The following is a 27,295-nucleotide window of genomic DNA, read 5'->3' as shown; positions in this document are numbered from 1 at the left end:
AAGGTCAAATTGAGGAAGCTATTCCTTGAGAAAATTTGAGCTTGTGGACAAAGAGAAAGTATTTGGACTGGGTCAGGGATGGGGGAGAACAAAGCTGGAAACATTAACCTGGGGAAGAAAGAATAGAGGAATGAAGAAGCTGCTCACTAGGAGAGAATGGAGGAACAATACAGTAGGTTAGAGCTCAGTAGTGCCATTGGCTAGAGAAATCACTCTGTGCAATCTCTCCCTTTTCCCCAACATAGTTATGCTGGTGAAGTCAAGTAGAAATGCCTATAAGAGGACTCCTGGAAGACAATAGATGTTACAGGAATGAGGCAGCATCATGAGAGGGCAGACTTATTTAAAAATCACAAAATCACAGAATTGGGAGGAATCTCAGAGTTCATAAGATTTGGATCTGAAAGGGATATTAGAGATCTTCTAGTCCAACTCTTTTATTTTATAGATGAAGATCAAAAGGTCAAATCAATTGTTCAAAATCACATCACAAGTAAGTAGCAGAGGTGGGATTGAAGAGGTAGCTTGAGACAGTAGAAAGAGGACAGGGTGACATAACCTTGGGCCAATCTCTAAAATTCTTCAAACCTCATTTTCTTCAACTGTAAAGTGAGAGAATTGGACCATATGATCCTGCAAACCTTTTTGTTTGTTTGTTTTTTAGTATTTTTGCATGGCAATGGGGTTAAGTGACTTGCCTTGGTCACACAGCTAGGTAATTATTAAGAGTCTGAGGTTGGATTTGAACTCAGGTCTTCCTGACTCCAGGCCAGTGCTCTATCCACTTCGCCACCTAACTGCCCCCCTGCAAACCTTTAAACACAAAATAAATGTCATTTTAAAATGACTACTAATAAAAGCAGGTGGGGGGTTATGGATAGTGGAGAGAGCTCTAGACTTGAAATCAGAAAGAACTGTGTTTAAATATGACATCCTTACTTACTAATTTTAAGACCTTAGGTAGGATGATTTAGCAACCACTTCACAGGGTTATTATGTGAATCAAATGAGACAATATTTGTGAACTGGTGCCTGCCCCATAGTAAATACATGATAAATATCTGAATTCTTCCATTTCAGCCACCATCCTCACCACCCCACCCCCACCTACTATCATCTTTAAATTTATGATTTCATTCTCTGACTCAACTCTATTCTCTCTATATACTAAACCTGTGTTAGGTACCACAGTGGGTAGAGGGTCAGATCTGAGTTCAAATACTCCTTAGCTCTGTTATCTTGGGTAACATTGTATCTAGGCATTTGATGGAGTTTGAGAAAGGAAATAGCTAGAACCCAGAGTGTAACTGCCAGTTCTGGTGAAAACTGTGAATTTTCCACTTCACTAAAGAGCGTCCAATTCCAGGATGATATTTTGCATTGGACACTGACAAACTAGAGGACATCCAGAGGAGAGGAAACCCAGGTAGTAAGGATACTCAAGACTGTGGCCCATTAGAGTAAAATCAAAGGAACTAAATGTATTTAGACTGGAGAAATGAATTCTTGTTCAGTTGTTCAGTCGAGTATGACACTTGATGACCTCCACTGACCATAGCACATCCTCCGCTATCTTCCCAAAGTCTGTCCAAATTCTTTAAAGAAGACTTCAGGAAGACCTCATGATTGTCTTCAATTATTTCAGGGGCTGATATGGAAGGGGGAGTATATATAGCCCCTATTAGATTCCAGATACCATGATTAGGTCTTTATACACATCTTATTTGATCCTCACAACAATCGTTTGAGATAAGTTATTATTATAGCCATTTTGCAACTGAGAAAACTGAGGCAGCTAGAGATTAGGAGATTAGTTTTCTTTGCTTTGCCCCCCCCCAGATAGAACCCTACAGACAGGTTGATTTCAACTCAACACAAGGAAAAATTCCTAACCACATAGAGCTTTCCCAGAGAGGAGTGGACTCTCTGGTGAAGAAATGAGTTCAAGGGATCATTGACAAATTAGGAAACTTTAAAAGTTACATGTAGAATTTATTCTATATCATAAATGAAAGGCAAGCTCTGGGTAATAGAGATTTACAGATGTATATACAGGTCCTTTCTTCTGAATTGCATATTTGAAATTGCTCATTTTATTTGTTATTTGTAAAGTTCAGAATTTTAAAAAAATAAGTAGTAAGATGCTTGTCATTGCAGGTATTCAAAGAGAGTCTAGAAACTTATTTGTCAGGAATATTATAGAAGGGGATCTTACTTCCGGTCTGATTTAGAGAAGGCAACTCTCAAGTCCTTTCTAATCCTAGGGCATTATTAACTTTATCATTAAAAAAAAAACCCACCTAGGTGGCCCTAGAGTCACAAGAATCTGAGTTCAAATTTGGTCTCAGACACTTAATAAATCATGTGATCTTGGGCAAGTCACTTAACCCCATTGCCTTGCAAAAAACCCCAAAAAATCATCTCTCTAAAGTGCTGACTAGGAAATGGATTGAGGAAAAGAAGAACTACTTCTCTAATATCATCCTTTTTCTTCTCCCCTTTCCAATTCCTATAGATGAGATGAAAGAAAGTTAAGCAGGCAGGATCTTAGAAGTCAAAATAAAGGGGGATGTGTTGAAGGAGGCTATACAAGAATGAGCAACCATGTTCATAATGATAGTTAATATTTCTATAGCATTTTAAGATTTAATAAGTTTTTGCATGAGGAACTCTGGGAGTAGAAACCCCTTTTTTACTTAGGCAACTTAGCACCTGTCTTAAAACATACAATTTTAGAGTTGCTGGGGGGGGGCACCATGAGGATGTCACTTACTCAGTAACACAATCAAACCGATGCTTGCAGGACACTTGGGAGTTGCACAGCAGTTAATATTGTTTATCTCACTAGAGTCTCACCATAGCTCTCTAAGAAAAGTACAGCAAGCATTCTGTCCCCATTTTATAGATGAGGAAACTGAAGTTCAAAGAGATTAAATGATTTCTCCAGGGCCTCACAGCTAATAAGTACCAGGGCCTAATTTTGAAACCAAGACTTCCTGACTCTAGATCCAGTTCTGTTCTGTGATGGGTTTTTAAAAAGGTTTTACCCACAATGACCCTATGGCAGTGGTGGCATAACCGACAGAATACTGAACCGGAAGTCAGGAAGATGAGTTCAGATCCTACCTCAGACATTTACTCAGACTCTGGACAAGTGACTTGACTTCTGCCTCAGTTTCCTCTTTTCTGTTATTAACTCAATCCTACAGAGGAAAAAAACTAAGGATAAGAGAATGACTGGTTATTGAATCCACCTGTAAAGTATGTCAAGGTCAGGATTCAGAACCAAGTCTCCTGGATCCAAAGCCAGTACTCATATCTTTCTGCACATTTCTTCTATGTCAGTTTCTATGATGAAGAAGCAGATGGAGAGCAGAGTCAAGAATGTACATTAGCACATCTAGATTCTTTTCTCCATTAAATATTCTTTCCTTTGTGACCCAATTCCCTGAAATCTCTGGACCTCATCTCATCCCACATGAGTAAGACAGAGCATTTATTCAAATATCTTACAGGAAGGCAAATGATTTAGAACTGGAAGGAACCTTTGAGGTAATCAAGTCCAGTCCCCTCATTTTCCAAATGAAGACAATGAGGCAAATTGAGAAGTTAAAGTGATTTGCCCAGGTTCACTCAGCTAGTAAGTGTCTGAGGGAGGATTCAAATCCAGGTCCTGCTGATTCTAGGTCTAGAATGTATCCATGACACAATGCTACCTCTCCTGTTAGTAATGGGAGCTGAACTCCTTGAGAGAAACATAAAGATTCATCCCTTCACCATCTTCCCAGCAGTCACAGAAGGCTTGTGCCAAGGGTATGATGATCCTGGACTTCACCCTAGGTTGGAACACTTGGGAGACCTAAGTGATAGCTAACAAGCCAGAAGAGGACTTAGGAATTCAGTCTTCCCTTCACCCTCTGTAGCCCAGGGAAGCATCTGGGAAGGGCATCCACTTTTCAGCTTCCATATTTCTTTCTCTCTTTGGGAGAAAAGAATATACTGAGCAGACCTAGCAAGTCTTGACCACTAAAAATTCATGGGACCAGTTCCACTGGAGGCCAGGAAATCAGGGAGCCCCAGTCACTGACTTTGCCTTGGACAAAAAGACCAGAACATGTTGGGGGAAATGAGAGGGAGGAGAGAGAGGGAAAGAAAAAAAGGTAGGGAGAGGAGAGGGAATATATATATATATATATATATATATATATATATATATATATATATAGAGAGAGAGAGAGAGAGAGAGAGAGAGAGAGAGAGAGAGAGAGAAGAAAGGGAGGAAAGAAAATAGGGGGAGAGAAAGGGAAAGCAAAAGAGAAAGGAAGGAAGAAGGATTAGAGGAAGGAAAGGGTGAGTAGGGAAGCTGATTCTCTTCCAACTTGAGGAAATTTCTTTTTCTAAAGGAGTCCGGGGGGTAGGTGATTATTAGGGGCGGCTAGGTGGCACAATGGATAGAGCACCAGCCCTGGAGTCAGGAGGACCTGAGTTCGAATGTGACCTCAGACACTTAATAATTACATAGCTGTGTGGGCTTGGGCAAGCCACTTAACCCCACTTGCCTTGCAAAAAACCTTAAAAAAATACAAGATAAAGAAGAACTCAAGCATAGAATCATATTTAGAGCTAGAAGGGTGCACCCCCTGCCATTTTATAGCTGAAGTTCAGTGACTTGCTCGAAGTATCTAGATAGTTAAGAGATCAAGACAAAATTTGAATCCAGGTCATCTGACTCCACGTTCAGTATTCTTTCCACTGGTATCCACCTAATGAAAGATAGTGAGGGATAGGGTACACTTTGTTTCCTTGAGCAGAGACCATAGATGCTTCTGAGGACTAGTCATAGAGAAATTCCTCCATATTGGAAAGAAGTTTAAGGGTGAAACATCTCTGTCAGTGAGACAGCAAAGTTAGACCATCTCAATAGAAATTGGAGGCCAAGACTTATTCTTTATGACCCCCAGTGTGTGGCAATCCCTGGCTTGGTTACTTATTCCCTTTCACAATTCTACCTTCTCTATCCATCCTAGATGGCCCAGATGCCTTTGGTCTCATATACCCTTTAGTAATAGCTCACTATTCTAATAGTCCCCCTCACTATTCTACTCCAATCCTCCTGCTATACTACAAATATCTACAGGATTGTTATAGAGAAAAAATAAACCTGTAGGTCTGTATGATTCTAGAAGACAGCACTGTGACCAAGGAGGAGGAATTGCAAAGAAGCCAACTTTGGGTCAGCATTAAATTATTTTTTTCTGAATGGGATTGTCCAATAATTGATTTTAGACAATAGTGAGTTCCCTAGCACTAAAAGTATTCAAACAAAGATCAGATGATTTTTTTTCTCCAAAGATGTTGAAGATAAGCTTTCACTCTTGGGTAGTGGGTTGGCCTAGGTGATGATCCAACATGGAGATTCTCTTGTTGTGGTTCTATCTTATAGCCTGGCCTTTTCTCCTTCCCTTCTTCAGTGCATTCCTTTCTGTTCTCTGAATGGAAAGCATCTTCTTAAACTAATTAGTCTTATTAGACTTGTCCCTTCTTATGTTTGTCCTTCATTTTTGAAGACTATGATATCAAGGGAGATGATGCCATGAAAGGCATATGAATTGAATTTGAGTGGGGTGGGGTGCTGTGCTAAGTCACCAGCCTCACTTTGTCCACTGAAGCCATCTGATTCAGTGATTGTATATGAAACAGGACGACTGGAGATGGCCCTGAATGTGAGGAAATTAGAGTTAAGTAATTTGCCCAAGTAACTTGCCCTAGCCCACAGCTAGGAAGTGTCAAATGTCTAAGGCTAGATTCGAATTCCTGTCCTCCTGATTCCAAGGCCAATAGTCTAACCATTGCACCACCTAGCTATTGTCTGTTACTAGGAGCAGAGCTGCTCTAAAGTAGGGCCAGACTAGGGCATGGCTCCAGGGGAAGGAGCCCCCAATGGCTCAGGAATTAAGGTTTGACCAACTCAAATAATTAGAGGGATTGGGCAAGTGGAGCTTTCAGGAATTAACAGATTGTAAGAGCTAGAAGGACTTAAAGTTCATCTAGTTCAAATCCCTCATTTTGGAGAAGAGGAAATTAGACTCAGAGAGGAGAAATGACTAAGGTTATTTAGCTGGTGATAGTCATTAAAAATCATTCTGTTTTACTCACTGGGCAGGAATGTAGAGGCAGAATTCAAGACTTTTTATGGACATTAACTAGAATATGAAGAAGAAAGAAAGATGTCAACTTGAGGGGGCATGGAGGCCTTTGAGTGGCAAAGAGAGCCTGGCACCCAGGGAAACAGAAAGGGTTTGGGGTCACCTACCAAGTCTGAGATCAGAGAGCCATGGTCCATGCCAGTGCCCTCCCCCTGTTCTCCTCCTGTGCACATAAGCACCTGGGGGAGAGCAGGAAACTCTCCTTAGAGATGCAAATTCTCCTCATTATGAGTCTGGCTCAGCAGGAGACTCATTTTAGTTTTATACTACCAATGATGACCAGAGCCCCCCACACACACACACACACACATGAACCCTGTAACCTGCATATAGAAAAAAAGTATATCCATATATATTATATATACTAAAATATGATCATAACTCTGTATACATATATAGTGTATGTAATAAATATGTGTGTATAAATATTTCACAACCCGAAGTCCATAATCCAATAAATATATATATCCACATTTTCATATTATATACACAAAGACCATAACCCTATATGTCAATGTGGATATATATATATTTTTTCCACACACATAAAGATCATATCTTTGTACACACAGAAAAATACTAAGACACTTTCCTTGCATATATGCAACCAAAATTGACATCACACAAACATACATACAAAGCATGATCTCACACACAGGTATTTTATTTTGCATATACAAATATATGTCATTACAGATCTCCAGGCATACACACAAAGATTGCATTGTATCTCATGCACTCAGAAAGATTCTCTCTCTCTCTCTCTCTCTCTCTCTCTCTCTCTCTCTCTCTCTCTCTCTCCCCCCCTCCCTCCCTTCTCTCTCTCCCCCCTCTCCTTTGTGACTGTGTCTGTCTCTCTCACATACATACATACATACATACACATACATAAACATACAATAAATGTCTCCACTACCTATATCCCTCCAGGAAATTTCAATAGGGAAAACTGATTGCAAGAGAGAAACCAAAGAAAGTCTATAAGTGTCTTGATGAGTAGCTGTCATAGAACAGGCAGAGTAGGGGACCTGATTTACAGTTGAACCTTGCCTCTGGTCATTTGCAAATCTAGACCCGTTGGTGTGTTGTTTGACAACTAGCCAGTCTCTTTATAATCTTTCCCATTCTCCCTATGACCTCTTCTGAGTCCCTTTGAGTTTTTTCTCAGTTTGATCCATAAGATATACTGATCAGGATGGTCAGAACAGAGTGAGACAGTGATACACTAGGTCTAGCATTTATATAGTGGTTTAAGTTTTGCAAAGAACTTAAAAAAACATTTTATTGGATCCTCACATTAGTTGTGAGAGAGGGTTACTGCTGTTATCCTTATTTTTCAATTGAGAAAACTGAGGCAAACAGGTAAAGTGGTTTGCCTATGGTTATATAGCTAGTTAGTTTCTAAGCAAAATTTGAACTCAGGTCTCCCTGACCCAAAGTGCCAAAATCCTCTCTACTGAACCACCTAGATAACTTAAAACAGAAGAGTTGTTTTATAACCTGTTTTTTGGGGTCTCAAGCAGTCAAGCAGGGTGCCAGGCCCAGTGCTAGAGGCAGGGGAAATTTTTTCAGAGGCATTAGGAGCTGGAGAGAGTCATCAGATCAAGACAACACAATAGGCATGTCTGTAGAGAATCAGAAAAGTTCCCGTGCAGGAAGTGGCCCTTAAGCTGAGTTTGAAGGGAGTTAGGTATTTAAATTGTTTTCATGCTCTTAATGACCAAACATTTATTTATTCATTTAAGAAACATTGAACTATGCCTACTATATGCAATCAATCAATAAGCGTTTATTAAGTGCCTACTTAGTTTCAGACACTATGCCAAGCAATGGGGAGACAAAAAGAAGCAAAAGACAGTCCCTCCCTCCAGGAGCTTACAATCTAATGGTGGAGACAATATTCAAATAACTGCATAGACCCTATCTATAGACCCCTGTCCTACCAAGTTTGGATAAGGCATAATCCCTGTTTTCATGTTAATTCATGTCTAATGCTTTCATTAGACTTCAGTTGAATGAGGGAAAAGACACAGATACAGATGACTGATATGCAACATTGCATACTAGATGCATTTGTAAAATAAAATGCCAAGCAAATCATGAAGGGCAAGATGGTTATCCAGCTGGGGAAATAGGAGATAGAATTTGATAGGGTGTTTTAGAAAGAGGTAGGAAGGAAGAAAGGGTGTTCCAAGCATGAAGTGTTTGAGCAAAGACATGGAGGCAGAAAACCACAGAGAGAGCAGAGTAATATAATTGTGACTATATACACTGTAAAGTATATATAGGCACTGGATCTGGGCTTTAATTGGTATTTGGAAGCCCCAGATGGGGAAATTCCTCTTATCAATCATGCCAACTCTCTCTCTCTCTGCAACTTGTCTGTGAGAGAGTTGTCTAGGGGGCATAGAGAGGTTAAACAATTTATCCAAGGTCACACAGCCAGAATATGCCAGAAGTGGCACTTGAACTCAGGTCAGCCTGGCTCCAAGGCAGCTCTCTTTTCACTGTACCACATTCACTAAGTAGAAGAGAATGATATTAAATAAAGCTGAGAAGGTGAGCTAGGGTCAGATTGTGGAGGACCCCAAACACCAAGCAAAGAAGTTTGAGTTTTATTCAGGAGACAATAATGAGCCTTCTAAGAGCTTTGAGCAGAGAAGTGACAGGGACCTATCTGGCTACAGAATGAAGGATGGGCTAAAACAGGCACAGGACAGAGACAGGCAGATCTTTTAGGAGGTTATTGTAAGAGTCCAGGTAGATGATAGTATTTGAATAATGAGATTAAGAATAGAGAGCAGGAGACAGGCATGAGAAATGTTGTTGAGGGAAATTGAAAGGATTTGATAATCAATAGGATATGAGAGGTAAGGGAGAGGAAAGAATCCAAGAAAACCCCAAAGTTAAGTCAGTAAGAAGGGGAGCAGATTTACCCTTCCTAATATGTCTTTAGACTGGAATACAACCTGCAAGGATTAGAGTGAATAGACAGAGAGTTGGCTATTTTCTGTCCAAAGCCAAATATCCAGAGACCAGATGCCCATCAGGGTTCAACCCCTTTCCACACCTGTAGCAGACCTTCCTGGGAAAATCTGGTATAGCTCTGGATTTGGCATTACTAGGCAGATGGAGACAAATGAGAGGAAGTGGAGAAGCGAGTAACAGGAATGATTAAGGGGCTGGCAGGATTGATTTATGAGTAGAGGGAAGATTAAGGGAGTTAAATATGTAGAATGTGGATAAGCAACAGCTAAGGGGAGATATAACTGTCTGCAAGTATTTTTAAATCCTCCTATTGGAGAAAGAAAAATCAGTGCAGTAGAAAGGATATCACTGTGAAGAGAAGGATGAGCTTAAAGCAGATTAAATAGGAAAAAAATGTTGGTTTAATGTCAGGAGAAAATTTGAGTGATAGTAGACAAACAGGCACACATAGAGTGTGGGTATTTTCTTACCCACAAAAGAGAAATGCCAATGTATAGAAATTTTGAGACCTATGTAATGGGATAAGTCATCTGCATAGACTTCTATAAGATTTGCCAACTTTTTTTACAAATAGTATTCATTTGCTCTTCAAAACAACCCTAAGAGGAGGACAGATGATTATCCTTCTTTTAAATAAGAGAAAATTGAGACAAAAAAGGTAAAATGACTTGCCCAGGGTCAATATAGCTAGCGAATTTCTGGAGACAAGCTCTTCTTGACTCAAGTCCAACATTATATCCACTGGACTATTAGGCTGTCTTAAAGATAGACAGGAATTTAAGAATGCCTCAATTGACATGGTGTATTTTTATCCATTAGGCAAAGAAAATAGAGGTAGAATAAAACATTTAATTTCAAAGTATTATTATAACAATTTCTTTTGTCACTTGATGCACTTAGCTTCTGATGTTAATACAATTCAGTCAATTGAACATCCCCCAAGAGTGATGTTAGTGAGGTACTGGGTCTAGATGGGGAGATGCTAAATTGATTAGGAGTCCTAAAAATTTAAGATTATAAGATGCCCAAGCAGAATCACAGTATTCAGAACTAGAAGGGACTTTAAAGATTATTTAGTCCAATACTGTCATTTTACATTTGAGATGACTGATGTCTAGATGGGACAGTGACTTACTCAAGATCACACAGGTATTATATAGCAGAAGAAGGATACATAAAATCTTATTACTGGAAGAGACTTAGAGAGGTCATTTAGTCTATCATCTGTTTCCTGGCAGGAAGTCCCAAAACCATCTGGGACCCATAAGTTTTATTTTGAGTCCAGTGCTTTTCCTCTTACTTCTTTGTTCTCCTTTGTGATGGTTTGATTAGGTTAGTGAAGATATAGGTGACCATGCTAGTGAAAGGAGGGAGGATGATTAGGAGATATTAGGGGAAATAGATACAAAGTAGATAAACACTATATCTATCAATTAGGGAGTAACTGAACAAGTTATGGTATTATTGTGATGGAATACTATTGTAAGAATATAAAAAGCTGTAAAAAATGATGAAGGAAATGATTTCAGAAATACCTGGACTTAAATGAACTGATGCAAAGTGAAGTAAGCAGAACTAGGACCAAAAATTTATACAGTAATAGCAATAATATAAAAACAGTTACCTTTGAAAAACTTAATAATTTTGATCAACATAATGATTGACCACAATTCTGAAGGACTAATGATGAAACATTATCCTCCTCCAATAGAGAATAGATGTATTCACAGTATAGGTTAAAGTATATATCTTCTCTCTTTTTTATTTTGGACTTGGCTAATATGAGACTTTGTTTCAAAAGACTACATATTTGTAATAGATTTTGTTTTTCTTACCTTCTCAATGGGTAGGGGAGGTAAAGGTGAAGAGAGAGAAATCAGAATTGAAAATTAAAGTTGAATCTAAAAAAAATTTTAAAGACTGAATATAAAAGGAACAATGGAGAAACAGTAGCAGCATAATATTAAAAACTTAATAACTGATTCTCTGAAACAGAAAATACACAAAAGACATACTTTAAAAAAATAAGTTTGCATTGCTGTCTTCTCTTTTTTTATATAATCATAGTTTTACTTGGTTTCCCTTCTTCCCCCCCTTCTCAGAGAGTCATATCATTTAACAAATGGAAAGAAAAAGAAGAGGAAAAAAATCAGCATAACCATTCAATATATTGAAAAAGTCAGAAAACTTGAGCAATGTGTAACTTCCACCTCCACCAAGAGTGGGTTGGGGTATCTTCTCATATCTCTTCATAAATGATACTTGAAAATTGGTATGAGCTGATTCCGACACATCCCTGTGTTGGAAAAGAGGAGATTCAGATTACCAAAGAAGACTGCCTACTTCATAACTTCTGTCTAGAGCTAGTCATACCATGCATCATACTGAAGAGGAGCAATGAAAAATGGTACAAGTTGAAGGGTCATCAGGATAAGGGACTTGGTCATACTTACTAATCAAATATTCTGTTTAACAGAGATCAGATAGTACTGAATCTCTCACATGGCTAGAAAATGTATTTGAGGGGAGAGTAATGGGTGAGGAAATGGCTGGAGCAGTGTGGAGATTCCTTTCTCTTCTGAATAACCCAGACAATTGGCATTTGGCACAAACTGAAAAAAAATGCTGGAAGGTCCTTGTATCCTGGATGGGGAAAATTAATAAAGAAATACTTAGAGGCAGATAGACAACTTTCAACACTTGGTGGATCCCTGTAACCCAAGTCTTTGTAAATTCTTTATGAATCTTTTCTTTTGCTTCTCTCAATGGAGATTACATTCATAACTTTGAGGCCCTGGGGAATTCTGGTGAGATTCTGTTCTGTTAGCTCCAAGGATCCCTAGTAACTCACATGATGTCTCCTGTCTTGTGTCCTCTCAGGTGTAAATGCAACCTCCATGCCAACCTGTGCTCCTATAAAGAAGGCGGACTTCAGTGTGAGTGTGAACATAATACCACCGGCCAGGACTGTGGCAAGTGCAAGAAGAATTTTCGAACCCGATCATGGAGAGCAGGGTCCTACTTGCCCCTCCCTAATGGTTCCCCTAATGCATGTATGTATAGGAAGAAGCTAACCCTGAGATTTAGGGATTGCCCTTGGGAGGTCATTGTGTTCATGCTCCTGCCTCAGGGCAAAACCATATCCTTAACCATCTCTAATAATAATAGTGATACTAATAATATCATTCACATAGAATTTTAAGGTTTTCCTAAGCACTCTATGTTATCTCATTTATGATTTAGGTGGGCATTTTTTAATTTTACATCTTTTACAAATGAGGAAACTGAGGTTGAGAGGTTAAGAAACTTGCTCAGTTATAAGTAGGAAGGACTGAGATAGGATTCAAACTCTACTTCCTGACTCTATATCCAGTGCTCTATCCACTAAGATACCAAGATTTCTCAAAGCTTTTGTTGATGTACAATTCAGGATCTCCTAACTATAAAATACCTCTAACCTGAGAGACAGGTTGGGACAATCAAAGAAACAATGATTTTGGAGTCAGAAGACTTCAGTTCAAATCTTTGGTGATATTGATTTATTCAAATGTTATTTATTATTTATTCAAAGTCCTTGAACCTCAGTTTCCTCACCTTTAGGTTTAGGTTAGACTAGATCTTCAGGTTAAACTGGATGTGAATTTTCTTCTGGCTCTAGGTCTATATTCGTGTGATAAGTCTCACTCTCAGTGGGTGCAGAGCATCATTCAGAAATCATTCCTTGTTCTTAAAGACTACAAAGCAGTCATTCTTCCATCTTTTTCTTTTCTAAGGGCGTAGGACATGAATCTTTGGTGGAATGGGCAAACCTGGGGGAGGGGGGGAAGCAGCAAGTGTGGTGGAAAGTGAGCAGGGTTTATAGTTAGAGAAGCTATATTGATTCACAGCTCTCTCATTTACCTGTGTGACCTTTGTCCAGTCTTTAATCTCTCTGGGCCTCAGTTTCCTCATTTGTAAAATCATCTAGAAAACCTCTAATGTCCCTTCCAGCTCAAAGTCCTATGATCTGGTAAGAATCTCCAATAAGGACAGGGCTAAGCAGCATAGGGTCTGCACCTCTCCGTAGGTGATTTTAGAACTCTCCACAAAGTAATGAGTCCCATAGGACCCCACCTGCGATGAGGGGGAGGTCAGAGTAGGTGAGATCATCTGTGGAAGCAGAAAGACCTTTGGTCTCTGGATGTCTCACCACTGGGACCCCAGCCCATTTGAAGGCCTTAAACACAGCTCAGACTTGCAAATGTCACTGCTTGGTTTCTAATGGCTTTGCCTGGGAAGGGAGGCTTAGCCTTGCTCTTTTGCTTCTCCTCTCGGTGGGTGAAAGATTTATGTGGCTTTAAGATGATCAAAGCTAAAATACAGACTGTGAGGGCCGTGACAGGAATGTTGTGTGAGTGCCAGGGATGGGAGACGACAGAGCCTTTGAAAGAGAACGAGCTTGTCAGCTACTGGATAGCGCTTGTGGGTCTTCAGAGAGCAAGGAGAGCATTCTGGGGCTATGATGAGCTCCGTGACTGCCACCTCCCCTCCTGTCTCCCTTTGTCTCTGGTTGTCTCCCAGTCTTTATTCTCATTTACTATCTCTGTTTTCCTCCCTCTCTCCCCCTCTCTCCCTCTCTCCCTCCCCCACCTCTCTTTCTCTCTCATCAATCTCACTCTATCAAAATCATCTTTCTCTTTTCCTTTTTTTCCTTTGTTCCTCTCTTCATTTTCCTTTCTCTCTTTTCTCCCCTTCTGTCTCTATCTTTTCTTCCCTTTGTGTTCCACTCATGTTTCCCCTCCCCCCTTTTTCTCTCTCTCTTTTTTTTAAATTTCCTTCTCTCTCCCTCTGTCACTATTCATCTTTTTTCTTTTTTGGCCTTTTACAAGGAAATGGGATTGGGCAGCTTAGGTGGCACAATGGACAGAGCACTGGCCCTGGAGGCAGGAAGACCTGAGTCCAAATCTGCCCTCAGGCACTTAATATTTGCCTAGCTGTGTGACCTTGGGTATGTCACTTAACTCCACTGCTGTAAATAAAAATTAAAAAATAAAAAATAAGGCAATGGGGTTAAGTGACTTGACCAAGGTCACACAGCTAAGTAAGTATGAAGATGTCTGAGATTAGATTTGAACTCAGGTCCTCCTGACTTCAAGGCCAGTGTTGAAGGCCCTTTGTCATTGCCATCCCAAAATGTCCTCCCTTCTCTTGTCTGACCCTTGGTCCTCAGTCACTGCCTGAAGATCCAGTCTAATTTCTTTTTTTTTTAGGTTTTTTTCAAGGCAAACAGGGTTAAGTGGCTTGCCCAAGGCCACACAGCTAGGTAATTATTAAGTGTCTGAGACTGGATTTGAACCCAGGTACTCCTGACTCCAAGGCCGGTGCTTTATCCACTACGCCACCTAGCCGCCCCCAATCTAATTTCTTAAATGAGGTCTACATTTTGCTTCAACCATGGCCTATTTCACATTCCCAGTAAACTTTTAATGATTCAGGAAAACCTTCTGCCTCTTGTAGTTTCCTGTGTAGCCTGGTGATTTCATCTCTAGCCAATGGCTTGGCTTCCTGTATCATTTCACACACTCAGAGAATTTTGGAATATCAGAATTGAAAAGGGCCCTTAGAGATTACTCTAGTTCAACCCTCTCAATTTTTAGTTGAAGAAAATGAGAACTAGAGAAGTGTGTGTGTGTGATGGGATGATTTCCTCAAGATCAGAGATTTAATAGTGGCAGAACTGGGACTCAAATTCAGGTCATAGGATCATAAAATTTGAAGTAGAAGGAACTTAGAGTTGGAGTCTGATTTCTTCCTTTCCTCCTCACCCCACATTATTTTACAAATGAAGTAACTTAGGCCTTGAGATGTTAAGTGACTGGCCCAGGGTCATATAGCTAGAAAGTATCCGAGCTGGGATTTGAACCAAAACTCTAATTCCCAGTCCATTGTTCTTTCTGTTTTACCATACCTGCTCTCTTCATATCAATGTGTGAAATGCTTAAGGGTGTGAGGCTAGGTATGACATGTGGATCTTGCTTACAAGGAACTTGCTAAATTGTAGAAAGAACAGGTCCTTAGTAACTAAAATATAAGGTGGAATATGATGTGCAAAGGAGAGATCCAGGTAATGACTTTGATCCTCTCCTTCCTGCCTGCCTTCCCCTATAGGAAGGGAAACATATGCGTGCACCCAGTCAAGCTCATCATAGGGGCAGTTCCTTCATTGGATTTGGGAGGAAGAGCATGACAAGGAAAGTCATGGCAGCTACCTAACAGGTGGCTACAGTATGCTTGCAGAAGCTCCCGGATTTTCCCAGGAGTCTCCTGGAGTTGTCTGAGATGTGTTTTGAGTCTTAGAACGAAATGCTTTTGTTTTTTCTTCTGACATGGTAGAGAGTGATAGAGCTTGGTTGGGGGGGGGGCGGAGAGGAGGGGGGGGTGGTTTGGGGAGGAGGTCAGACAGGAATGGTATAGGAGTAGATCTGGGATGTATTATTTCTGGATTCTCCCAGCACCTTGGGAGAAAAATGCATCCCTCTTCTAGTCCACATCACACCCAGTGAAGGATGCTACTTCCATTTTGTGTACCTTGAAATGCCCCCAAACCTAGATGGCAACCTTTTCTTTCGAGGTCAGGGTATATTCAAACTGGAGGTGAATGACTCAGCACCATCTCCCTTCCTCCCCAAGGAGATATGAACTAACTCTCTGCAGAGAGTAGACACCATTCCTTTGGCCCCATAATGTGACCTTGTCTTCTCTCTCCTGTAGGTGCGGCTGCAGGCTCCGCCTTTGGCAGTAAGTAAAGACTAGAGAACAGAAAGAAGGTTGACATCCTTATTGCATGAGCCTGTTTGCACGGGAAAAAACACACCAAAAAAACGAAGGGACTTTAATGTTCTTTCTGTGCCTGCCAGCCATCCATCTCGTTCCTCTAATTGTGTCTCATTTGCTGTCCCCCTTTTCCCTCCCCCAGTCTCTTCTGATTTCTTTTTTGTTGTTTTGCTGCACCCGGCAGCTTACTGCCTCTTCAGTTTCTCCCCTAGAGCTTCATTAGCACTGCCTTGGAAAAAAAGGAACAAACTGGACTTTTTGCAAGTCCCCTTGACCCCCCAGTGAACTCCCCCCTCTTCTCACCGCCCAACCTCTTCACTCACCTGGCCTGGTGAAAATGCCCTTCCTGGGTGGTGGGTAGTAGATCCCAGGGAGGACTCCAATGCTGGTGATTTTCCTTATGACCAATGATAGATTTAAGTTTTAAGATCTTAATCCAGTTTGGTAAAAGGTCCTTGTTTTTTTTTTTTTTAGCCTTCCTCTTAAAGAAAACTGATATCCAGACACTAACTAGTCAAATGACAGAGTGGGGGAGTACAATCAGGACCAAAGGGTGGGGAAACTGAATGAGAATCAGGGAGGCCTCCTGAGAAAGTGATGTGGAAGTTGATATAGTTTAACTTTTATCTTTTCCTATTTTTCTCTGTGGGTTGTGGGGGGTGGGGGTGCATATCATGATCCCAACTCTCTCCTAAAAGGTCTTGCTTTCCCCTTGCATAGGATGCTGGTGGGGATGGAAAATGTCATGAGAATGATCCTGGATGCATTAGGAAACATGTATCCATGTGGTCTTTCCTGATGTCTTGCAAGGAATAGATGGTGTTTTTGAAATCATCATTCCCTTTCCCACTTCCAATTCCTTTTTCTATCTGCCCCACTCTTGTTCTTCCCATATCTTGCCAGGAATCAGTCGGCCACAGAAGGTCACTATCCCCAAGGCCACTGCCACCACATTGGTCCCTGGGGCAAACATCACCACTTCTACTCCCACAACCCTTACAACACAAGCCCTCACCCTTCCCAGCACCCAACAATTCACAGGTGGGTACCAAAAGTTAGCACCCCATTTCCCATTAATGCACAGCAAATAATCTTGGCTGCCCTATCTCATTCTTAAATAGTTATCCTGCCTTTTTGCCTAGTATCCCTTGTGATATCAGAGAAGAAATTAGTCTGATCATTGATTCATAGACTATTAGAGCTATTGACTTTTGGAGTTGGATAAGCCCTAAACAGGTTATCTACTCCAAGCTCCCACCCAGTAAAGGATGTCCTTTTATGGAGGTCTCTGTTGTGGGAATTAAATGCCAACTTATATAGAAATTCAGATCCTCAGCTTCTTGATTGCTTGCCATATTTTCAGGGGGGAAAAACCCCACTGATATCTTCTCAAATATGGCAAGCATCATTGTCTGGACACCTTATTGGTAAAGTTATGATGAACTGGGTCCCTGGAAGCCTGGCACATGGCTGCCCTAAGTCATGTCAATGAAACCAAATGAATGAAAGTGATTTGATGAAAGAGAAGATCTCTGTAGTCCTTTTAGACTAACTGGGTGAGAGCTGAGTTGTTATTTGATTAGACTAACCTGCTTCCTCTCCTTATCCTAGTCTGGCAGTGTCCCCAGCACCCTCAGTCCCATAGCCATTTTAAGAAACAATATTAGATGAAGAACTAGTTTAGTATGATCACATGGCTCCCAAGCATGGGATCTGGATGTAACTAAAGTTTAGGTGTTGCTGTTGTGTGTTTGTTTTTCCAAGAGGTGAATTTTCCAGCTATTAAAACTTGAGGTAGATGAGGAATAAGGAATATGCAGGTCTATTGGGGGTGGGGGGGAACCAAGAGAAAATCTACTGTTTCTAAATTTCCTGAGGAAAAACAGGCTAACTGCATTCTCATCAAAAGGGAGAAAGAACTAGAGTGAGGGAAAGTGGGATAAAAGTGCTGAGAGGGTGGCTTCTAAGAAAGGATGTTCCTCTGGAACTTTATCAGGATTGCCCCCAGTTCCCAGTATTGGGCAGAACTCAATATTGAGGGAGGTTGTGGCAGTCCCAGAGGTAATGAGAGGAACAGGAACTAAGAAGCCTTTCTCCAAGACACATATGCAGATTTTTTTTCTCTATATCCCAATCACTCTTTCACTGGAAAGAGTCTTAGCAGGCAAACCCTCCTCAGTTTCTTGTATGAATATATCCATCTTTGGGGATTAGAAGTAACAGTCAGAGTTAGAACATTCACTCCAAGTTGTATTTCCCTGTTGTTTTTAGCTTGGGCTATTCTGTGAGCCTTGAGAGTTCAAAGAGAGGAGAGTAAGGGGTGGTGAGACCATAAGAGAGTTCCCTTCTTCCCTAGGAGATTATGTCCTTTGCTTAACATGATTGTTGGATTTTTGTTCTTTTGCCTAATGCACCCAGGGGTCATTCCCAGTGGGCAGCCTGTTACCAGGGAAGGTGGAAGAACTCAGGGAAGTCCAGGTATGTCAAGGGAACTTCTTGGCCTTAGGGACCTCACTGATTGTAGTGAGTGAGGTGTTCCTGATGGTCTGAGAACCCAAGAGATTTAGTGTATGGTCTTAGACTAGGTTTCTAGTTGCTGGTTTCTGCTACCTCTTGTGGAAGAATTCTTTGGTTTGGAAGAAGAGAGGAAAAAAGAAATCATTCATTTTCCACCTTCAGAGAACTCACAACCTAGTTGGGAAAACACAACACACACACACACATATACATATATATATACATATATATATATATATATATATATATATATATATATATATATATATAGATCTGAGAGAGTAAACAAGAAGAGTCAATCGACTACCAACACATATTGGGAATTCTCTCCATAAATCAATGCTGAGAGCATGGGTTCTTTTGTTTGGTTTTGGTTTTGGTTTTTGTAAGACAGTGGGTTAAATGACTTGCCCAAGGTCACACAGCTAAATAATTATATGCCACCAAGCTACCCCTGAGAGCATGGGTTCATGAAAAGATTTTTTTCTTGGGTTTTTTTTTTTGCAAGGCAGTGGGGTTAAGTGATTTGCCCAAAGTCACATAGCTAGGTATTATTAAGTCACCTAGCTTCACCCCCATGGAAAAATTTTTGAAATCTGGGAATTTGGATAGGAAAAATTACATCTCTATTTCAATATGATTGGTTTTGTAATTTTATGTACTTTGTTTTATGAATTTATAGGTAATCTATAGGCTTCATCAGATGCCTAAAGTTAAAAACCCCTTCCTGGAAGAAAATGAAGGCAAGAATTAATAAGGGGGTGGTGGGGATAATTAGGGAGCATCAAGAAAGAGATATATTTTGATAAGCCTAGTGTATCCAGCTAATAGATGCCATCAGAAGATGGGCTTAACAGATAGTATGGAGAATATTAAAATTTGAGCTCAGAGCAGGAAAATAAAATTCTCCTTCTGAAGGAAGCATAATAGCTAGGATCATAGAATTTAGACCTGGAAGAGAAGTCTTAGAGGACATCTAATCCAACTTCCTTATTTTAAAGATGAAGAAACTGAGTCAAAGAGGAATAAAGTGACTTGCTTCAGGTCAACAAAGAAGGATAAAACTCCAGTCTTAAAGCTAGACTTCAGATAACCCAAGGACAGGAGGATGAGGTCCATGCAAAACTGTTTTCTTCTCCATTTTTATTATCACCGTCATCATCACTGTTCTCATCAGTTCATTTTATCCACAAACAATCCTAGAGAACCTGCTGTGTGAGCTCTATTGTTCCTGCCAATACCTGGGATCTTGGCCTTTTCTGCTCCTGGCACCTCTCCCTGGGAGAGTCCCCAGCATCCCAGTGCCCTAAGAACTAGTAAGGGAGGCGCCATCACATCCTCCATATGGCCCTGGCATATACCTCAAGCTTCCTGAGTGAACACTTTTCAGAAGTACCTGAGAATGTTCCCAGAAAAACCTGGAAGCCTGGACGTTATTTGCCATGTGCACTTTTTCCTCCCTTCAGATTCCAAGCCAGAAAATTCCTAGGGCCATCTCAGCACCTCTAAATGTGTAATTCCTGCCCTTTGGCCCAAGTCCGACCCAGGCTCCCAAAATGAACAAAAGATAAAGTGTTTGTTAAGTGTGTACTCTGTACAAAAAACAAACGAACAAAACTGTGCTAAGTGTTATGGACATAAATCGAAAAATTCAAAGCACCTAGAACATCTGCTTTTCCCTCCTGCCAGTCGGGATGTCCACAGGCAAGAACTCAAAGAAAGCAAAGATAGGACTGCTGGTCAGGATGGACTCTGAAAAAGGGCTCTTCACTCTTCCAGCTCAGCAGGAGGAGGAGGAGGGGTGATGTATGTGCATGACTAAAAAGCAAAATGCCTTCAGGGCTAGTTTTTATTATGACTCTAATTAAGCCCTTGCCAATTTGAGGAGGGCGGTCTTCTCTCCTCATTGAACACCATATTAATATCAATTTGATATCCAAAGACTCCCAGCTCACTGTTAAAAAGTATCCTGTACTTTTCAGACATTAGATTCCTTTTATACTCTACCAGCCGCTGTTTATAATCCCTTGAAGGAGCTGAAAAACCAAATTTTGACCTTTTCCCCCAAGTTTATCCTTTGAACTCTCTCTCTCTCTCTCTCTCTCTCTCTCTCTCTCTCTCTCTCTCTCTCTCTCTTTCTCTCTCTTTCTCTCTCTCACACACACACACACAAACACACACACAGACACATCTATCTCTGTCTTTTTCTTTCTCTCTCTGTCTCTCTGTCTCTGTTTCTCTCTGTCTCTCTGTTTCTGTCTCTCTCCCCACCACACACACCTTTCCAGCATTGTATTCTCCACTCATACCCTAAAATGAACAATATAGTATTTCAGGGTTTGCCTGGAGGACATCCAGGAAGATAAAAAGTCTTCAGATTGTTTTATGAGGACTGACTGGAGGAAGTGGGGATATGAACCCAGGAGAAATAAAAGTCTAAAGTCACAATAGCCATATTCAAAGATGTGGTGTAACATTTCCAAATAAATAACTATTTACTAAGTATTTACTATGGACAGTTAGGTCAGTGACCTGAGTCAGGACCTGGAGTGAGTTCAAATCCAGCCTCAGACGCTTTCTAGCTATGTGATCCTAGCAAGTCATTTAACCTTGTTTGCCTCAGTTTCCTCATTTGTAAAATGAGCTGAAGAAGGAAATGGTACTCCAGTATTTTTGCATACATCAATTAAAAAAAAAACCTAAAATGGCATCAAGAAGAATTGGACATGACTGAACAACAACATTCTCTTGAGAAAACTCAAAGATTAAACAAAGGAATGAAGATCCCTTCATGTGACATGTGGGAACAGACATATGTATTAGAATAATTATGCTCTTTTACAAATGTTTGCCAGAGATACTGCTTCTAGTGCTATGTTTCCCCATGAGTGGCTGGGTCTACATTTGGCAGTATGGATAGATTTTGTTTTATTGATTAGATTATTGGAATTGAACTGCATATTCCAAGAGTTCTATATATCAGGACTTCTAAGTGAGCAAAAAGCCCATTCATGAGGGTGAAGACAATATGAACCTATCACATCTGGCCTCAAATCTACATGTATGGACAAAGGTTATAGTAATGTAGGTTCTGCCATTAATGTGGATTTAGATCCAGTTTAGTCAACCAATGTCAACAGAGATACTTCTGATATATAATAATTTTTTAGATCTTTCCTAAGGTATTCTTGTGTCTAGAAGGTGGGGTAAAAGTGAGCAAACTAGCTTTACCACCTAGGGAAGTGGTAACTAAAGGATGGTTTTTGGGAAAGAAGTCTGTGAGATATAACACCCAAGGTTATATCCAGAAGGGAGTAATTACATATATCACAGGACCTCTTAGTCCTTATTTCACCTTGTAACTAGACTTTCCTCTTATTTCTACATGAGTGTGGACCAAGTCATCAACAGCTTCCCCTCTGCAGATGGGCACCCCTATGCCCAAGGTTAACACCAAGACAGAAGGTAGGGTCATATTTTTGCTAATTACAACATCCCCCTGGGTACTATTACTTGGGCCTTGCAGGAATAAATTGTGGGGGAAAGCACCTGGAGAGAGTCTCCGAGGTCATTGTTGCTCTTTCTTGCTTTCTCTGAATTTGTCTTCATCTTTCTGTCTGTCTTACTCTTCCCTCTGTCTCTTCCCCTTCCCTATCTCTAGCTTTCTGTCTCTCTTTTTTCTCTTTCTCTGTCTCTCCCTCTCATTCTCTTCCCTTCCCTTCTCTATCTCTGTCCTTGTCAGTATATCTCTATCTCTGTCTCCATGTTTCTGTCTGTCTATCTCTGCTTCTGTCTCTCTGGTTCTTCCTCTCATTCCTTCTCCTTCTCTTTCTATCTCTCTCTCTGTCCTTGTAATCTCTCTCTTTGTTTCTGTCTGTCCGTCTCTCCTCTCTCTGTCTCTGTCTCTCCTCCTCTCTCCCTTCATTGCTCTTCCCCTCCCTTTCTTTTTTTCTTTCACCTTTCTTCCACCTCGTGTTCCAAATGGCCTATAGAGCCTATTTCATCTCTGAGTCTCTGATCCTAGAAATTTCTTCCCATATCAGGTGATTTACTGTAAATGAAGCATATTGCAAAGCTTTACATGCTACTTGTCAGTTATTATTGCTATTGCCTTTCAAATTCAGTTTACCAGGTATGACCTCTGGTCAGAGCACTATGAGAACTTGTTCAGCTTCATTCCTAGTGAATAGAGAAAAGAGAGTGCTCCCTACAGTCTTTGGTCTTTCTTTGGAACTATAAGGGTAGCATTGATGAAGTAGATAGTAGAGCACTGGACTTGGAGTTAGTGTGGCCTAGGTTGAAATCCTGCTGTTCACATACCACTAGCCATTTGAATTCTCTCTGCCTCAGTTTCCAATATCACTGGCTGAAACTTCACAGACTGGTTGTGAGGACCAAAAGAGATTATGTAAAGTGCTTTACAAAGCTTAAAATGGCTCAGAAATGTCAGTTGTTACTGCTATTAGGAATGGAGTTTAAAATGAGAAGTTGTAGAGGAAGAGTCTTTCCAGCTGGGGAGAACACTGAGAATCATTCATGCAGAATCAACATTGAGTAGAACCACCCAGGGAGTGAGGGGGATAAGATATCATATATGATATTATGTTATGGGGGGTGTGGAGGGAGGGGGGTATGAAATAAGCTGCTATGGTTCATTCGTTCATTCATTCAGTGTGTACTAATGAGCATTTATATCCTTCTGAGTACTACAATGGTTGGGTCTCCTTTTTCCCTAAGAAAAAAGCAGGGAATTATTAGTAAGAAAGTCTAGAGTAAGAGTTACACCAAAGGTGACATGATTCATGTGCTTTGAGACATATAGGATCATGGATCTGGAAGGGACCTCCAAGGCCATCTATCCCAATCCCCTCATTTTAGAGATGAAGACCTTGAAGCCTATAGTGGTTAACAGACTTATTTGAGGTCAGACATATAGTCTTTTTTTTTTTTAGGTTTTTTTTTTGCAAGGCAAATGGGGTTAAGTGGCTTGCCCAAGGCCACACAGCTAGGTAATTATTAAGTGTCTGAGGTCGGATTTGAACCCAGGTACTCCTGACTCCAGGCCGGTGTTTTATCCACTACACCACCTAGCCACTCCTAGACATATAGTCTTAAAAGTAAAATTTGAACCTAGGTCCTCTGATTCCAGAGCCAGTGAGAGCTCTTTCCATGATCAAATTGCCCCTTAGAAAAGTCTACACTACTGACCCATCCACCCAAACAGGCATCTGAGGGATTTACCTAGCCTGCTTTGGAGAGAGAAAATTTGTCTGACCAAACACTCACAGGAATAGTCTGACTCTAATCAGGTAGCCTGATCTAGTGATGAGGCCAATCAGCAGGGCAGAGAATCTGTGGGGGCTTACTCTGAGATTTTATGGCATCTGGCCTCCTCTTCCCAGGAGACACTTGAGGTCACCTAGGGATCTTCCCAGTGCCTCCACACCTATTCCCTTTACCTGCTTTGACCATGATGTTTGCCTAGTTACAGAGAATATTTGCTGATGGAGATCACTGGGGAGAAGCCAGCAGCTGTCTTCACCTCAACCTTGCTGCTTAGCTAGCCCCAACTTTCACCTGGTGGACAACTACATATACATATGGATAAGAGTTGCAACCAATGTATGCTTCCCATTGTAGCCTTTAAATAAAGCACACGAGCTTACTGGGGGAAAGTAACCTTTATCCATATGCATATGTGTGGACCTTTGCATATATATGTCCAAGTACAAGTCGGTTAACAAGTATCTGCCTTCCCTGTACCAGGCGTATTGTAGGAGACACAAAGTGAAAATTACAAAACCCTGGATTTTATGGTTCTAGTTAGGTGTTTGAGGGAGGGCCAAGGAAAGCTTTGGAGCAGAGGAGTGATGTGTTTAAAGAGTAACAATCTAGTTGAGAAAGCAGAATATGTAAATGCCTAAAGTGTAGACAATTTAGAGTGTAAGCACTTTGAGGGTAGTGATTATTTATGGTCATTTGATCTTCTTGTCCCCTAGGTCTAGCACAGTGTATGGAATTTAATAGTTATTAAATAAATAATAATAATATTATTAAATAAATAAAAAGAACATTTAATAAATGTCTGTCAAATGGAATGGAATTGAACTTAATGAGTTTCTAACACATTATTAAGTCCTAGCACATTTTCAAAGTAATTTGTGCAGAGAATTGTGCTAAGCACTAGCTGAGTTGGAAGCCATAGCATAGTCATAGATAGCTGTAGTGCCTAGTGAAATTTGATTCAGTCAAGAAGTCTTAGGTTCAAATCCTATTTCTGTCATAAACCAGTTCTGTGGTTTGAACAGTCACTTAACCTCTCAAGGCCTTATATAACCTTCTTAGACAATTAGATGCAGATCTCTGTCAATGGAAGGAGCTTGGAGTTTCAATGGAAGCTCTAGGAGCTTACTATGCAAAAGATTTTATGGTTCTAGTTGAGAAAAGATGGGATTTGGAGGAGGGCCATGGAAAATTTGGGGTGGAGGAAGACAAATTCAAAGAGTAAGTAATAGACCATGAAGCATAGATTCCAAGGGTTCAGGTATTCAGGGGAGGAAGCTCAATAAGACAAACTGAGCCTTGAAAGATGAGGAAGGTTTAGATAAAGAATAGGAAAAGCAACTCATTCAGAATAAGTAAAAAAGTCAAGAATGAGCTGCTGTTGGGCAGTGGATAGAGCACCAGCCCTGGAGTCAGGAATACCTGGGTTCAAATCCGGTCTCAAACACTTATTACCTAAATGTGTGGCCTTGGGCAAGCCACTTAACCCCATTTGCCTTGCAAAAATCTAAAAAAAAATTTTTTTTTTAAATTAAGAATGAGCTGCTGTGGGGGTGCAGTGGCTAGAGCACCGGCCCTGGAGTCAGGAGTACCTGAGTTCAAATCAGGCCTCAGACACTTAATAATTCCCTAGCTGTGTGGCCTTGGGCAAGCCACTTAACCCCACTGCCTTGCAAAAAAAAAAAAAAAACTAAACTAAAAAAAGAAACAGGGAATAATATGCAGAGAGAAGAAGTAAGGAGGCAGATAGAGAAGAGTCATGTAGACAGGTGGGAAATTTTGTTGTTCAGACTTTCTCATGGTGAGGAGATCATGTAAATTGAACATATTTCTGCTCTATTTGTGCTAAGCAATAATGAGAGCTAGATTCAGATTCAAAACTGGAAGGCAAAAAGGTCATCTATTCCTACCCTCCTTAATTTATAGAATAGCAAACAAAGTTCCAAAGAAGTTAAGTTGCCTGCCCAGGGTCGTATACAGAATGATAGAGGCAGAATTGGAACCTAGGTCCTCTGACTTCAAATGATTTTTCTCCTACATACCACTACAACGTCTCTCTTTTCTTCTTGGCCTTAAAGGCAGCTTGGTTTTACTGTGGAGAGAGTGCTGGGCCTGAAGTCAGGGAAACTAGAGTTCAAATGCAAACTCCAACACCACCTGTATGACCCTGGCCAAGTCACTTAACCTTTTTTTGCCCCAGTTTCCTCAATTATAAAATGAAGTCATAATATCACCAAGTACAGGATTGTTGTGAGGATCAGATGAGTTACCTGTAAATAACTCAACTCAGTACATATAACAGGTACCATGTAAATTCCTATTCCATTCCTTCTCATTTTAATTCATTATCCAGTTTTAAAAGCACTTTCACATTCATTATCTCATTTTGTCCTCATCATACTACCTTGTGAGGTGGGGGAAGGCAGGGCTTATTACCCCCACCCCATTTTATAGATGAGGAAACTAAGGTCCAGACTAGGATTTCAAGAGTCTTACTATGCCACTCTCTCTGCCATGAATCCCTCTCTTGCCAAACAATGAGGTACCTCTCTTTGTGTTTCTAAGGGACTGCAGAGAATAAATGAAGGCTTTCAGCACCCTCTGCTGGTCAACAGTTCTGCCTTGGAGAGCATTGGGAGTCGAAGTATTTTTTTAATTTTCTAACCTGGGACTTTCCTCCAGTTCCTAAGAGGTGGGATATATAGATCCCAAAAGGGAAGCAGAAGTCGATGTCCTAGAGCCATTTTCATCGACCTTATAAATAAATTTGGAGTCAGGGGACCTGGTTTGGAATCTCAATTGTGTAACTTTGAACAGGTCACATTCCTTTTTGGGGGCCTTAATATTTTCATTGCAAAAAAAAAAGGAATAAAATCAGATGATCGATAAGATCCCTTTTATTTCTATATTCTTGTCAAATATGGGCTATGTGTTAAGCAATGTGGCGAATATATATATATATATATATATATATATATATATATGTATATGATAAATAGCTGGGGATATGTGTAGAATGCATGGGATAGTATAAAAAAATCACTGGATTAGAATTTGAAAGACCAGTGTTTAAGAAGTCCTAGTTCAGACACTACCTAGTTATATGTCTTTAGACAAGTGTCTCCCTCTCAAAGAACTTTGGTTTTCTGCTCTGTAACATGAAGAAGTTGAACTAGATTATCATTGATTCCTTCCAACTTCCATTATTCCATTCACTCTTGAACTTAGGTCCTCCTGACTCCAGGGTCATTGCTTTACCCACTGTACCACCTAGCTGCCCCTCTGAAAGTTTTTGAAAGAGAATGGCATATATAAAAATCAATGTTTGGGGAAGATTAATCTGGAAAGTTTACATAGGATGAATTGGAAGAGATTGGGGTCTTCTTTGATTTTGTTGGTTGATCTTCAATTAATTATTTACTTCTCTCTGCCTGGATGGACTCCTCCAGGCCTCTGATAAGTTCAACAGTGGTCTTTTCATGGCATCC

General features: G+C 40.4%; 1 protein-coding gene across 3 annotated transcripts in view; it reads left to right on the top strand.

Moving 5' to 3' along the window:
* The window catches only part of NTNG2 (netrin G2), a 100,083-nt gene that overhangs the window by 62,881 nt on the left and 9,907 nt on the right, over positions 1 to 27,295 (top strand). For 2 of the 3 annotated variants that reach the window (XM_074210854.1, XM_074210853.1), the window contains exons 4-5: positions 12,075 to 12,247; positions 15,945 to 15,971. In XM_074210854.1, the coding sequence (XP_074066955.1) occupies positions 12,075 to 12,247; positions 15,945 to 15,971 (200 nt within the window). Of the gene's footprint in view, positions 1 to 12,074; positions 12,248 to 15,944; positions 15,972 to 16,910; positions 17,049 to 18,425; positions 18,486 to 21,914; positions 21,990 to 27,295 lie in introns of all 3 variants that reach the window. The other variant, XM_074210855.1, reaches the window with a different exon arrangement.

This window comes from Macrotis lagotis, chromosome 1, assembly GCF_037893015.1.
Source record: "Macrotis lagotis isolate mMagLag1 chromosome 1, bilby.v1.9.chrom.fasta, whole genome shotgun sequence".
In the NCBI taxonomy this organism is placed as follows: Eukaryota; Metazoa; Chordata; class Mammalia; order Peramelemorphia; family Peramelidae; genus Macrotis; species Macrotis lagotis.
The sequence above is the reverse complement of the archived record's forward strand: the minus strand, read 5'-3'. Positions and strand labels throughout refer to the sequence as shown.